This window comes from Eutrigla gurnardus (genome assembly GCF_963514095.1).
Source record: "Eutrigla gurnardus genome assembly, chromosome: 4".
NCBI lineage: Eukaryota > Metazoa > Chordata > Actinopteri > Perciformes > Triglidae > Eutrigla > Eutrigla gurnardus.
Window position 1 is genome coordinate 5,199,499 of NC_139918.1, and position 15,353 is coordinate 5,214,851.

Consider the following 15,353-nt stretch of genomic DNA (forward strand, 5'->3'; position numbering starts at 1 on the left):
AGTTATTCACAGATTCTGAAAGTGTAGTTTCTAAGCTTTTCCAATGATGTCTAAAACATAGAAATCGAAGTTGTGGCCATTTGAATGTATGCTTCTCTGAAAACCGTTCACTGAGAAAACTGGCCTGAAAGATTTGCAAATCTCACCTCACCTCACCTCACCTGGCGAGCAAGGAAACACAATGGTGCTCATTTTCATCTCATTCAGATAAGCTCTCCCCCCTCCAGATGTCACTCAGTGATGTCTGCTAGTTAGTCTGTTAGTCTGCAGGCACCGTCTAAGTAGCTAGTGCTAATGATTTAGCAACTAGCCTATTGTCCTCAGGTAGGCTAGTTGCTAAACTATTAGCATCACAGTCAATTCAAGCAATGCCAACAGGCCCCTTGGCACTTTACTGTTAAATCAGATGCCCACATTACGAGCCAAAACCCTCCCATCCATCCATCCATACATTGTCTACCGCTTATCCTGTATTCAGGGTCGCAAGGGTACTGGAGCCGATCCCAGCTGTCATTGGGCGAAGGCAGGGTACACCCTGGACAGGTCGCCAGTCTATCACAGGGCCGACATGTAGAGACAGACAACCATTCACACTCACATTCACACCTACGGGCAATTTAGGGTCATCAATTAACCTATCCCCATCCTGCATGTCTTTGGACTGTGGGAGGAAGCCGGAGATCCCGGAGAGAACCCACGCTTACACGGGGAGAACATGCAAACTCCACACAGAAGGAACCCAGGGCTGACCCAAAACCCTCCCATTACAGCTTAGTTTTGATGTGCATATAATTTTAAAATGATAGTAATGAGCTAGCTTAGCTAGCTAAGCAAAGTAGATAACTTGGATGTTAACGGAAACTCGCCCTATAAGAAACTGAAAAGTATTCCTGCAGTCTTAGTGGGCTCTGATGCAGTCATCTCCGCCGTAACTACTGTATGTCCGTTTGCTCTCTTTCGGCAGCTAAAGAATCCATCCGTATGCTGTACATAAACTCTTGAGAAAGTTTGGCGCTACATGAATGGATTCCAAGGAGAGAGTTCTCCTTTCTTCTTCCGCAGCACTTGCAGTCAAAGTTACAGATTTCCTCCATTTAGCTGTATTTATCTCGTTTAGCTGGCCAGCTGGACAGACCAGCTAACACCAGCCTACCAGCTGGGTTTTGCAGGTCCAGCTTAGCCTGACTGGCTGACCAGCCACAGCTACTGACACACCAGCCTGACCAGCTTGGTAAACCAACTAAACCAGCCTGAGACCAGCTAAAACCATCAACCAGCATAAGATGGTCTAAGCTGTTTTTTTTTCAGCAGGGAAGCTCGTTTTCTACATAAACACTTAATATCTAATAACTCTCTCCCGGTTGATATGGTGGATCGTAGTATCGGCTAGCACGCGTGTAACTCAGGGTTTACATACTCAGAGTTGAACTAATTCAGAAGTTCTGGGGTCCGTTTCACAAAGCAGGTTTAGTGAAAACCTTGAGTTAGTTAACCCTGAGATGAGGGAAACTCTGGTTTTTCGGTTTCACAAAGCCAGTTCAGCATAAATCTGAGTCAGTTACCCGGGTAACATACTCCGTGAACCTAACCTGCTATGGAGACAGAACCCTGACATTAATAGTTGGCATTGAAAATAAAATTTGGCATTGTAATTACGATTTTTGGCAGCGAAAATAAAATTTGGCATTGTAATAACGATTTTTGGCAGTGAAAATAAAATTTGGCATTGTAATAAAAGTTGTATTGACACTGAAAAAAAAGTATTGGCATTGAATAATGTAGTTTTCAATGTCAGTCTTTAGATTTCTTCTTCATGTCCATCTTTTTTCAGTGTGTGTTTTTTTACACTCTATTTCCCCCCCAGTCTCACTGGTTTTCGGTTCCAATGTTCTTTTTTTCAATGCCAAGTTACTGTCAGGGTTTTGGCGTGGAGGGGGGAGTGTCTGAGGGGAGGGGCTAGGGACGCGTGAACGCGCCTCAAGGTTATAAGAGGGGAGTGAGTGGGAGTAGGAGGCCGGGCCTGTGGTGCACCTTCTCCCTACCGACAGCATGGAGCAAACGAGTTCGCCTGCACCGCCCAAACCGCCCGTAAGTATGTTACTCCGTGTTTGTTGCTGGTTTCCACATAGAACCTTGTGGCGTTAAAATGTATATGCTTTATGTTATGCGGATTTGGCAACGGTCTGCCGGAACAAGCGCTAACGTTAGCTTAGCTAAGCTAAAACGGAATAGCGATTTCCGGGTTGATGACGCGCCGTGAAAACCCACTGTAGTCTCGTTCATTAATGGGAAACACCTATCCCCCCGTCTTTCGCCCATTTCAGGCTCACCGATTTGATACCACATATAGGCCTACGCACTGTGTATCTGTTTATCAGTTAGCGCCGTTAGCGCGGCTACGGTCAGTACAGCATCCGATAAATAACCCGCCCGTGTACTGCTTAACATTACCTTTGTCTTTGTTGTTAAAGTTCAGCATTATTACATTTAATGTATTTATTTCAGACCCAAGGGGATCAATCGCTATAAAAGCACAGTAAAATAAAAGACAGAATAAGAGTTTTTTTTTTTTTTAAAAAGAAAGAAAAGAAAAATACAAAATACAGAGCCTTCCCCACTATTCAGTGTTCAGTGTTAACATCACAGAGTTTCAATTTTACAATTGGTAAACATGTACCATGTGTCTGTTTCCGGTCAGTAGTCATGGAAACATGACGCCCTCACCCTGTCAGCTGAGTGGCATACATATATATCTATGGCATACACAACATATTTAATTTTACAATCTTTCATCCGCCAGTCAGTTAGGCCTGCAGGTTATTCATAAGTGGGGTCAAGATAAATATTTTATTTTATATTGTGCATTGTTGGAATGTCATTGATTAATAAATATTTTAATAATTTTGTGATTGATTTATTCTTTGAAGCATGAATATTCATTTATGCAATTACAATGCCTTATTTTAGTGAGGTAAGTAAAAGTACACAGTCATAGCCATAAACACAGCTGTACTAAAAATTGGCATTATAATTTATTTCGGCCTTGGCCAAAAATTTTAATTTCATTGCATTAGAACCGGTATGTCCAGGGTTTCCAGCTGCCTATCATGTTTGATAGAAGGGGTGGGGGCAATACATAATATTCTCAGATGTCTGACAGTACAGCTATCATGATCCAATTACCATTTCTCCAACCCTGTGAGGTGTGTTTTGTTTTCTAGGAATCTGAGGCTCCGTGAATGTGCCAACACAGTATTCACCAGCAATATCGCACTCCTCAGCCAGGGAGCACAAATTTAAGGCCAGAGGACTCTAAAGTAAAACGAGATGGAAGACTCACAATCCCAACAGGTAATGGCAAGTTAATCAACATTCATGTCACCATAATTGGCTTTCATATATTTAGCTTCATAGTACGTGTGCATTTTTAATGGTAGTGCATAGGCTGGGCAAGGGATGCTCCAGAAAATTTAATTTTAAACACCATCTCAATATAAACTTATGAACCCCTTTTCACCTTTTTTTGATTAACAAAAAAACATACAATTAGTTTTGTTCAAATGCTCTTAGGTACATTAATTCATCATAGCATGACATCATCTAATCTGTGCATTATGAGCACTAATTAAGATACCATGTTTTTAATTACAGGCAACTTCAATTGGGAGGCACTTTATGCAGAGAATGCTGCAAAGGCTGCAGGAAGTTCTGCAACGTCAGCCTGTGGATTTGGACCATTAACATTTTGTTTTGGGTCATGACATGGGTCTCTTGCTCTCTTTTGCTAATATAGTAGAACTGCCACAAGATGTTTTGCGTGCCTTATTTGAGGTTTTGAGACTACTCCGTTTGCAAGAAGAGAGACCTCCTCCTGCTTCTACTGTAGAGGTTCTGGGTGGTGGTAGGGGACAGCCCAAATTTGCCATATCTAAAGATTATCTGCAAAGCTTAATTGACATGCACCTGAAAATCCCCTGCATAGCCAAGATCCTTGGTGTCACTGAAAGGACAGTTTTTCGGCGGATGCATGAGTATGGGCTATCAGTTAAGGGATCATACAGCAATCTCACTGATGATGAGCTGGACAATCTTGTGCACTCAGTCAAATTGAGGATGCCACACATCGGCTATAGACTGATGAAAGGTGAGCTGCAGGCTATGGGACACGGTGTGACATGGGAGCAGGTTTCAGCATCCATGCACCGCGTGGATTCTGCCGGGATCTTGGAGAGAATGGCATGTATGGGCTGTGTTGCCAGAAGGGTGTATTCTGTAAAGGGTCCCCTCTCACTGGTTCATGTGGATACAAACCACAAATTAATCAGGTACACTGTCATTGTGGATATTTGAAATGTAGTTTTTGACACCCACAATACATATCCAGTGTAGCTATTTTTTTTTTAAATTAACAGATTAGATTACCACAATTATATTTGACCTAGTAAAATTACATTTGCACATATAATGTCAAAATGTATTCAAAATTACTCCTTGTGGATCTGTAATTTGTTTTTCATTTTTAATATCTGAAGTTGAAATTATACACTTAATAATTTTTTTTTTCTTGTCAGATATGGTATTGTCATCTTCGCCGGAATTGATGGATATTCACGAAAAGGTAAACACTTATTCCAAGACAAACTCATTGTAGTATTACCATATTCCATTGTACAGTCACTAAAGTATTTTGTCACTACGTCTAGATAATGTACCTGAGTGCTGCTAACAATAACAAGGCAACAACTGCACTTGGCTTCTTCATGAGCTCTGTTGAGGAATTTGGCTTTCCATTAAGGTAAGAAAATGGCAAGATCCTCCAATATTCTATTTTGTTAATCAAATTTTATTAACTGTAAATATTTGACTTGGTTTCTGTCATTATTTAGAGTTCGAGGTGACCAAGGAGTTGAGAATGTTGCCATTGCTCACTGCATGTTCACTGTTCGCGGCTGTGGCAGAGGAAGCTACATATCAGGAAAGAGCGTGCACAATCAAAGGTATGTCAAAATAAGCTGTATTGTTGTTTTGGATTTGAAGGTACCTTTTAGGGTTTGGTGCCCCACATCACAACAAATGTTCCTATGGAAGTGATTAATGATGCTCAAAAGTGCAGCAACTGCCCTTGTAAATTTGGATAATTCCAATGGAGGTGGTTATCCCAAAACATCAGCATACAAATGCCTTTTGTAATTGTGACTTGTTTATTTTTGTGTGATTTTTTTGTTTGTTTGTTTTCCCTCTTGCAGGGTTGAGCGCTTGTGGCGTGACGTGTGGATGGCAGTAACAAGTGTATACTATGAGCTGCTTCACAGTCTTGAAGAAGATGAGCTGCTAGATCCCTCCAACAGTCTGCAATTATTTTGTGCCCAGTATGTATTTGTACCACGCCTCCGAATGGACCTCGACACTTTTACAGGTGCATGGGACAACCATCCTCTGCGAACTGAACAAAACCTGACTCCCAATCAACTATGGACCTTGGGGCTTCTCCAGACTCCTGTGGCTGCTCCAGAGAATCTAGAGGTAAAAGCTCAACAATGTTAAATCCAAGCACAATAATACATGACAGATGTGACAAATATAGCTAAAATGATAGGAATGGGCCAAAAAACTTTTCACAGCACTGTATTCATAATTTTGCCAAGCTTGATTGTTCTGTGAAGTACACTAAAGGTTACAACAATATTTCTTATTTATAGGGTATGCAAACTGTCCCGGGCAGGAACCTGGACAGTTTGGGTGAAGAGTCCACAGGTGTAGTTCTCCCACCAGTCCATTGCCCTCTGGGACCACAGGCGATGGCAGGATTGATGGCAGCCATCAATCCTATGGCTCCCTCCCAGGACAATGGAAGAGACATTAACAAGGCTACAGTGGACTATGTAATGTTTCAGTTTTAAGAAACAGGTTTGTGCAGAGTTGGTGACTCCCAGAATAGACTTGCAGACCTGGCTAACTTACAGTGGTAGACCATGGGTGGTCAGGAAACATGGCCTCTACACTCAACTGAAATCTATCTCTGAACTCACTGTATGTCTTTAATATTATACAGCAGGAAGAGTCCTTTGAACATTTATTAAAAGAGAACTTGTAATGTAATGAACTCTCTGTGATATTTTTGTAACATTTACAGAAAAATGTGAATTGTTAACTGAAGACACTTTTAAAGATACATTTCTTTTGAAAATGCATAATACATTTCTTTCTTTTTTGGCTGTACTGTTTTCCTGAAATCATTATGTTCATCTTAAGTACTGTGACAGCAGCTAATACACACACCATAACAGTGTATTTTACCCAAGTCCAAAGTGGATTCAGTAATGGTACCCACTATAATGTGCCATGAAGTTTGTGTGCATCAAAAATAATCAATTTGTTATATACATAAATAAATTACAATGGAAGTATTTGTATGTTTATTTCTCTTTTCTTTCCTGATAGTCTGAACAACTCTGACATTCTGTGGCACCCTTAACATTTCAGGAGTCGGTATTCTTTCCACAAGTGAATTTTATTAATTTGTGTTCATTTGGTCGCCTCATTTTTTTTTAACATAGATATCTAACTACTAATTTACGTTTTACACATTTTAGGTAAGACATTAACTTTGCCGGCATTGGTGAAACCTTTATTCTATTTGTGAAAATGCAATAAAGGCACATTTTACCGTCACTAAACATCTGGACCACATTGGACCAGGCCAGATCATAATCCAATGTACCTAGACTTCTCAAATCTAGATTAAATTGTCCCACAGAGGCTTTTTTTTTATGGGTCACAATCACAGTTGCAGGAAGGCAGATTCAGGTAAAACATAAGGGCTGCAGCTTTACTCCTTACAAAACTAAGTTCATTCTGGCGTGCTATTGATGCATTAAGACTTAGCACATAATTCATTTAATTGTACATTAATAGAACATCTGAATTAAATCCCTTTTTGTAAGGTATGTCAAGGAGACAATGCAAAGCAGGTCTACAGTGTCAACTCTGTGGAGTGGCAGGAGAACACAAGCAGGGTCTGGAATAATGGCAGATGTTAGTAAAAAACCATGGATGTATTAGATCCATGGTAAAAACACATTAATAGCACATGGGCTAAAAGACTTATACGGTTCGAACTTTGACCTCCTCTCAACTGACAAGTAAACAAAAAATGCCTCCTTGTGGTCTAAATGTGTAATATCACATAGCAGTAATAAATGAAATCATGTATAGAAATAACCTTTAACTGTATTTTTTAATACTATCTATCTAATATACTTCAACTATCTGAATGTAAATCATGAAATATAACCTATAAATAAATAATGATTTCTAAATAAATAAAATAGACTTGATGACACACCAAACACTACATGTCATTGTCAGCACACACTGGTTTGTGTTCTTAGCATCAGGGTGACCAGTGAGCCACAGGAAGCTCATCACATCTCTGTGCTCTTCTGCGATTTATATCTGTAGGAAAGCCTTTGTGATGTCTGCCATGAATGCAATGGGGTGCAACCTGAAACTGACAACGACGTTGAGGAGGTCTGGGTTCAGGTCCAGTGAGCAGTCATTAAGAGATGGACAGCCATTCTCATGTGCAGAAGCATCAAAAATGACCCTCAGCTTGGTTGTTGCATTTTCCTTTTTATCACAGCATGGTGAGGTAAGTAGTACTGGATGTTATGATTTTCTGCCCCAAATGTGGACATTATTGGACAAACTGATTAATCCAGGCGTTTCTGACCTCAGAACAATGGTCAGACACACCTGGATCAATCACTTTGTCCAATAATGTAACACAGGACGTAAAGGAGCTGGTTTAAGTTCAAGAAGTAGTGGAGCTGTGCATAAAGCCCATTTGTCAGGTTCATATTACCGTGATGGCGTCCATGTAATACCCACATGTAAACTTATGACATTACAAATGTTCTACTGTGTTGTTTTATCATAGATGGACAAGTGTAAACATATTAGGTTGAACAAGATAAATTAAACTCATAATCTGAAACAATGTTTGAAATTACATATCTTCACAAACCAAAGCGACAGGTCAGATCATTTATTGAAGGGGACCTTGTATTTAACAATGCTGTGATGTTGAACTTTCACAGCAAATTGTTCACTGAATAAACGTTTAAATCATCCATGCAATTCTAAGTGTTAATATTGAAAAGGCATAATACAGAAACCAACTAATTTACAGTGGTACAGGAGTAGTCAACCTAGTACACAATAGGTGGTCAGGAAACATGGCTTCTACACCCGACTGAACTCTCTACCCATTCTGATTGCAACTGTCATTACATCTCTGAATTCAGTGTATGTCTTCATATGTGCAACAGGAAGAGTTATTGTATTTGTACAGGCACTTACAAGAGGGAAACAAATGACATGACCAGGCATTTTTTCTTTGCACTGGTGGTCAAATTTCACTTTTATTTTAAAAGTTGCCTGATCGGATGGAAGAAGGGGTTTGTGCCCTTGTCCAGTTAACCATTGCATCACTATTGGGATGGACAGTCTCAAGTGTCTCTGTTGTTCCAGACTCCTGTTCCTGTCTTCATTCTGACTTTGTACAGCTTCTTGGGATACCTTCTTGGGATGCTCACACACTTCTTGGGATACCTTTTTGGGAGGCTCACACACTTCTTGGGATACCTTCTTGGGAGGCTCACACACTTCTTGGGATACCTTCTTGGGAGGCTCACACACTTCTTGGGATACCTTCTTGGGAGGCTCACACACTTCTTGGGATACAAAAACAAATCTTGAGTATTTCATCATGTGCAATTCAAACGTTGTGAGAAACTGACCCTATTTATCAATTACTTTATAAATAAATGACAAAGATATGAATGTGTGTGTTAACACTTGTAATAGAGACAGAGTCAAACCTGTGACTTCAAGTTCTTGCAGAAAGTCCTGGAGGAAGTTGATGATGGAATTTTCTGTTGCTCGTCTATAACTCCCCTTCTCACTCAGCTCAGGTGCCAGGACGCTCATTATGTAGTCAGCATCCGGCTGAAGATCAAAGAAAAAGGTGGTTACAACACAGACGGGAAGAGATAGACACAAAAAAAACCTCCACATAAACAAAGTCTTTAAGAGATGTATGGTTTAAAATAATCTTATCAAATCTTATTTCAAGGCACTAGAGCTGCAACAATTAATCGAACAATAATCGATTATCAAATTAATTGTCCACTAATTTGATATACGAATAATCGGTTTGAGTAGTTTAAGAAAAAAAAAAGGCAAAATTCTCTGATTTCAACTTCTTCAATGTGAACATTTCTGGTTTCTTGTTTCCTTTATGACAATAACATGAATATGTCTTTGGTTAGTGGGCAAAACAAGAGATTTGAGGATGCATCTTGTGGTTTGAGAAACACTGATTGTCAATAAAATGTTAAATCCTTTGCATAGCAGTGAAGCAAATCTGGTGAAATGTGCAATATCCTTACTTTGTCATCATCCTCTTTGGGGACAAACAGGTTTGAGCAGAGAGTTTGGTGCCTCCCAATCACCTCCAAAAGATTGTAAATCTTCATTCCATTTCTGATTTCCTGAAGCATAGCAGTCAAACGCACTATAGCGTGTACAACAATGGCTCTATTGAGAAAAGGGAGTGAGGTTTGTGTTGATTTTCCATGGGCCAAAAAATATTATTAAACTAATGAATAAAGAGGACAGCTGGTATTATGCATTCACATTTCAAGTACAGATATGACATTTCCAGGAAACATACACAAATGCTTTAAATTTAAGTAAAAAGTTAAATATACTTATTTTTGCTGTACCGTTTGCCTGTTTTCTTTCATGTCTAAAGTACTGTAATAGCAGTTAATACACACACCACGTAACAGGGTATTTTGCCAAGTCCAAGGTGGATTCTGTAATGGTGCCCACTATAATGTGCCATGAAGGAAATTGTACACACCTTATAATACTTTCCTTTCTGTCCAGCTTGACCACTCCTGTGTAGCCACAACTCAGAATACTGTCTGTTAGCTCCGTCAGATCAGTTGCAGCTTCCACCTAAAATTACAACACAACCTCAGGAAAAGGATAGCAATGAAATTCTGTTCACTGAGAAAAGCATTTTACTCATTACAGCTAATAAGAAATGTACTCTGTCTATGAGTGAAGTATATTCACAGTCATCTATGTCATCTCTGGTCAACTGTAACACCACTCTCTCAAGAAGCATGGTGCAGGGCCACCCTGGGCCAGGCTGACTGAAAACACTTCTCCTGCAGTTCTGCATGTCATCAACAAACATTGCATTAGAGCTGCAACAATTAATCGATAGCAGATTATTAAATTAATCATCAACTGATAATCGAGTAATCGTAAGTCATTAAGTAGCCAAAATAATTATCTGATTTCAGCTTAAAAGTGACCTTTATGACAATAAACTGAATATGTCTTTGGTTTGTGGACAAAACAAGACATGTGAGGATGTCATCTGGTGGAATGGGAAACACTGACATTTTTCAACCTTTTTTAACATGTTATTGACCAAACAACTTAATTGATTTAAATAATCGACAGATTAATTGATAATGAAAATAATCGTTAGTTGCAATGTGTAATGCATAAACTACATAATGTAGTACAAGTATGAAACCATGCACACCTGTAGAAGCCATTTTGTAAGTCAGTAATGGAGTAAACTGGACTCTTTCCTTTTTTGCCGCTTCCCTCAAACAGCCGCACTTCAATGGCATGCATCATTTCTAAATAAAGTATACGATGACAAGACACACAATTCAGCAAACGAATCAAACTGACTCAGTGTTAAATAATGAATCTCCAATTTTTCTAAAAGTTTCATTACATTACCCGTCAAAAATTCTTTGCTTAATGCACCAGTATCAACGCCTGCTTCCCCGATGAAGGATACTTTGAGTTTATTGACTGGGGAGCCCTTCTTTTGTCTCTGCCACTGAATGAAGCCTCTTTGGACCATATCCTCTCGGTTAACACAGATCTTAAAATCTTTGCTTGCATCAACTTGACTTGCAAGCCAGTTAAGGACATCTTCACTATTGAAAAAACATTTCAGTTAGATTTACATCTTAGGAAAATAGAAGTATAAGTGAATGGAAAAAAGGCAAATGCAAAAAAATAAACAAAATATCTAGACAAGGCAGCCACAGGCATACCTTCCTCAGTGTCAGATCTGGAGAAGCAGTCGGTACTGCTGTTAATACTGTCCTGTGGACTAAAAAGATCAACATTAACATACTTATTTATTGTTGATTTTACTGATGAGGTTAGGCAAGGTGATTTTATTTGTATAGCCCATTTTTGCAAATAGTTTGTCTCAAAAGGCTTAACACAGCATCATCACAACATCCTCTGCCCTTAGACTCTCACAGAAAAGGTAGGAAGGAAAAAGGTTAATCTAATTTGCAACCACAGTCGGCCATTAAGAGACTGGAGACCTTAAAGCAGTCCATTCTAGCAAGCAGAGAATAAGCCTGAAACCATGGTGGATAGGTTGTCAGCCCATTGAACTAAACACACCAACACTCATATTACTTCAGGGTATCTAGAATGTACAACTCAGGTTACTGTAAACTTCAGAAATGCCATATTTATATCAATGCATTTATTAAATTAATGAGGACCTATTATGCCCATTTCAGGGGCTTTTAAATGTTACATTGGACATCAGCTGTGATTGGCCAACATATCAAGCGGCGCGACCCCTCTCACTTTACCATTGGGCACTGAGGCCAGAACCAGCCGTGCCTGCCTCATGATATGGCACTTCCACGTCCTCTAAATCAAGTACCACGTCCTCTAAAGCAAGTATCCAACATTTTAAACATATTTCTAAGTCTGAAAAGCTGGAAAAGCATACTGTAATAAAGCACAGGTTTAACACAAGAAATTGCATATGAGAAGGGCTGAAATTGTTAAACTAAAATGGATAACATTACACAACATTACCTTTCACCACACTGGCTCGCATGCAGAGCAATGTCGTCTGCTGGAAAGCATCTTGAGCATATAGGGCATTCCTTTTCAACCTGTAAATGACAGACGGTCAAATCAACTGTAGAGTTAGTTTGAAAATGATGCATAAATGTAGACAGATCTAGGTCCGACATTATAACCTTTTCCTCTTCTCTGGACTCAATGTTGTGCTGCGCAACTGTTGAATTTGTGACGGAAAGAATTTCAACATCACCTTCATCTAGCCAGTCCTATAAAGAACAAATAATCAAATTTTAGAAAATGTGGTCATACAGCAAGTAAGTGTGTAAGTATGTTTTCTCTACTAATTCAACAATTTATGGTTGTAATATTGCAAATGATATGGCAATTTTAATGTCAAAACAATCATGATTCGATTTTTTTTAATCATGCTGCCCTAAATACAAGGTTAAATCTGGTCTAGCAAAAACGATTTGGCCTTTTAGGTGTAGCTATAGTTTAGTCTTTGTTAGATATTGGGACCTGTGTTATAATATTGTGTATTACCATAGGATTAGGCAACTGTACACGTTGTGTACAAACAAGTAAAGAAAAATGTATCTTAGATATATGCATTCACCTCATCATCATCATAATCATCATCTTGAGGCTCATACATGACTGGATGTGCAACGCCAGAATATGCAGTGGCATGCGTTCTTTGCATTTTTGGCATGCAGCCTTGGGTGTTTTTTGAAATTCAGCTGCATCTGAGGGCAATGGTGTCATATCCAGTTCCTGTTGCAGTGGAGCAATGTATAAGATGGTCTTCCCGGCAGCCGAAGCACTGTGAATCAGTCTCCCGGTGTAACCATCAACATCAGGAGTTATGGCAACCAATTTTCTTCTTCCATGGCCACCTGCACACACAGTAAGACAAGAGATTTCAATATTGATGATGTCCTTCCACTACTCAAAGGAAAGATGTTTTAAAATATTATGTAATGCACCTGAGGCCTTGTAGAAAAGCAACCCTTCCACCCCCTCCATTTTGGGATACTCCTCAACGAGAATTTTATGTATCTGGAAACAATTAGTTTAGATGTTTTTACAAAATAATAATAAGTATAGCTGTATATAATAGTATTTAATCAAAATAACAGTAAAACATGACTAGAGAACTATTAATCAAACAATAATCAATTACTAAGTTAATCGTCAAATATTTTGATAATCAAAATTTTTTTTAAAGTCAAAATTCTCAGATTTCAGCTTCTAAAATAAAAAAAATTTCTGGTTTCTTTGTTCATTTATGACAATAACCTGAGTCTCTCTTTGGTTTGTGGACAAAACAAGACATTTGAGGACGTTGTCTTGTGGTTTGGGAAACACTGATTGATATTTTCCCACATTTTTTAACATTTTAGCTATTGACCAACAACGAATCGATTAATCGTTTACATAATTGACAGATTAATCAATAATGAAAACAATCGTTAGTTGCAGTCCTGAACATGACCACAATGTACATCTAGCCCTTCTGTAATGTCAAAATTATTATTCATTAAAATAGTAGTTACAATACCATGGCATGGTCCATGTCATCCGTCAGGTCAAGAGACCTCTTTCCCAATCCAGCTTGGCTCAGCTCCAATTCCTCAGCTGCAGAAGGAGTGCTAGTGCAGCCACTATTTAGCAAATATACATAAACGGTGAATGCCTTAATGTTAACTTTTTTCTTCTGAGTGTTTTGAAGGGGAGAAAATCTATGTTTTCCTTTTCTCTTTGCGAAGAACCCAGGAAATGACCTGTAAATATCAACATATGACAAAATTGTATGAATTAACATTATGAAACACAATTTCTCATCAAATAAGTCCAGTATCAAGATGATTATCAAGACCTGGCCATCTCCTGTTGTACTGTTTGGCTCGAGGTTTGTGCTTGCTGACCCTGGTGCCCCGACTGCACTGAACTTCTCTGTGCTGGGTTCTGATGTGGCTGCTGAATGTTTTGTGTTAGGACATTTATGAGGCCTTGTGCAGCAGCAATAACACTGGCCTCAAGTGCCTAGGAAACAAAACACACCTCACAGGGCTGGAGAAATGGTAGCCTACATCTTGATAGCTGTACTGTCAGACATCTGAGAACATTATTGCCCACTCCCCTTCTATCAAACATGAGAGGCGGCTGAAAACCCTGGACATGCCGGGTGTGATTCGGTCGTAGGCACGAGGCCGCATCACACCCGTGCTGATATACAGTACAACAGCACTCCCTCTCGTGTGATATTGCTTAATTATCAGTGTTTTGTTTTGATAACGAATGTACGTTAATTACCCCCCACCACCCCACCCACTTTCTTTTTTAAAGGTGAAAAATATTGACCAACCCCCCCCCCCAAATTGTTTTTACAACTCGACTACTGGGCGCGAATTTGCTATTCCATTTTAGCTATCTTAGCTTAGCTAACGTTGCAGTACGACGGTAATTCCATTTTTATTATCTTAGCTTAATTTATTTAAACTTAATTTTGCTTTGCTTAGCTTAGCTTAATTTTGCTTAGCTTAATTTAGCTTATCTTATTTTAGCTTAGCTTAATTTTGCTTAGCTTATGTTAGCTGAGCTTGTTTTAGCCAGAACGTCTTTAGCTTAGCTAAGCTAACGTTAGCGCTTGTTCCGGCAGACCGTTGCCAAATCCGCATAACATAAAGCATATACATTTTAACGCCACAAGGTTCTATGTGGAAACCAGCAACAAACACGGAGTAACATACTTACGGGCGGTTTGGGCGGTGCAGGCGAACTCGTTTGCTCCATGCTGTCGGTAGGGAGAAGGTGCACCACAGGCCCGGCCTCCTACTCCCACTCACTCCCCTCTTATAACCTTGAGGCGCGTTCACGCGTCCCTAGCCCCTCCCCTCAGACACTCCCCCCTCCACGCCAAAACCCTGACAGTAACTTGGCATTGAAAAAAAGAACATTGAAACCGAAAACCAGTGAGACTGGGGGGGAAATAGAGTGTAAAAAAACACACACTGAAAAAAGATGGACATGAAGAAGAAATCTAAAGACTGACATTGAAAACTACATTATTCAATGCCAATACTTTTTTTTTCAGTGTCAATACAACTTTTATTACAATGCCAAATTTTATTTTCACTGCCAAAAATCGTTATTACAATGCCAAATTTTATTTTCGCTGCCAAAAATCGTGATTACAATGCCAAATTTTATTTTCAATGCCAACTATTAATGTCAGGGTTCTGTCTCCATAACCTGCTCGCTAGCAGGTTTGCTTCAACAAACCGTGAGTTTCTCCCTACATGTCTCCGCCTTTTTCCGGAATCTGAACCAACTCTGAAAAAAATGTGCCGTCCTTTCCAACCTAATCGATATGGAAATAAAAGTGATTCTAGCAGCTTTGCGTTGGGAGA

The 15,353-nt window shown here is 39.3% G+C and overlaps 1 protein-coding gene and 4 long non-coding RNA genes across 7 annotated transcripts; 2 read left to right on the plus strand and 3 right to left on the minus strand.

Annotated features, from left to right (window-relative positions):
• The first annotated feature begins 1,898 nt into the window (after nt 1-1,898).
• On the plus strand, nt 1,899-4,613 carry LOC311012535. Of its 2 annotated transcripts, XR_014597048.1 has the most exons (4): nt 1,899-2,088; nt 3,222-3,351; nt 3,652-4,325; nt 4,572-4,613. It is a non-coding gene; the product is annotated as an uncharacterized lncRNA (long non-coding RNA). The 2 variants fall into 2 exon arrangements; XR_014597049.1 differs by having other exon boundaries at nt 3,652-4,607.
• Nucleotides 4,614-4,721: 108 nt separating this feature from the next.
• On the plus strand, nt 4,722-6,402 carry LOC311012161 (uncharacterized protein). Its single transcript, XM_084007498.1, has 4 exons — nt 4,722-4,795; nt 4,887-4,997; nt 5,247-5,523; nt 5,700-6,402. The coding sequence occupies exons 1-4, from the start codon at nt 4,761-4,763 to the stop codon at nt 5,898-5,900; spliced, it is 624 nt and encodes a 207-aa protein (XP_083863624.1). The 5' UTR covers nt 4,722-4,760; the 3' UTR covers nt 5,901-6,402.
• A 3,774-nt stretch (nt 6,403-10,176) lies between these two features.
• LOC311012319 lies at nt 10,177-11,030 on the minus strand. The gene is made up of 3 exons (XR_014597029.1): nt 10,834-11,030; nt 10,628-10,727; nt 10,177-10,249 (listed from the first exon to the last, which is right to left on the minus strand). It is a non-coding gene; the product is annotated as an uncharacterized lncRNA (long non-coding RNA).
• Nucleotides 11,031-11,144: 114 nt separating this feature from the next.
• On the minus strand, nt 11,145-12,208 carry LOC311012348. The gene is made up of 3 exons (XR_014597033.1): nt 12,117-12,208; nt 11,950-12,029; nt 11,145-11,215 (listed from the first exon to the last, which is right to left on the minus strand). It is a non-coding gene; the product is annotated as an uncharacterized lncRNA (long non-coding RNA).
• A 391-nt stretch (nt 12,209-12,599) lies between these two features.
• LOC311011902 lies at nt 12,600-15,113 on the minus strand. 2 transcript variants are annotated; one of them, XR_014596950.1, is made up of 5 exons: nt 14,698-15,113; nt 13,820-13,986; nt 13,502-13,724; nt 12,927-12,999; nt 12,600-12,836 (listed from the first exon to the last, which is right to left on the minus strand). It is a non-coding gene; the product is annotated as an uncharacterized lncRNA (long non-coding RNA). The 2 variants fall into 2 exon arrangements; XR_014596951.1 differs by having other exon boundaries at nt 13,502-13,986.
• Between the last annotated feature and the right edge of the window lie 240 nt (nt 15,114-15,353).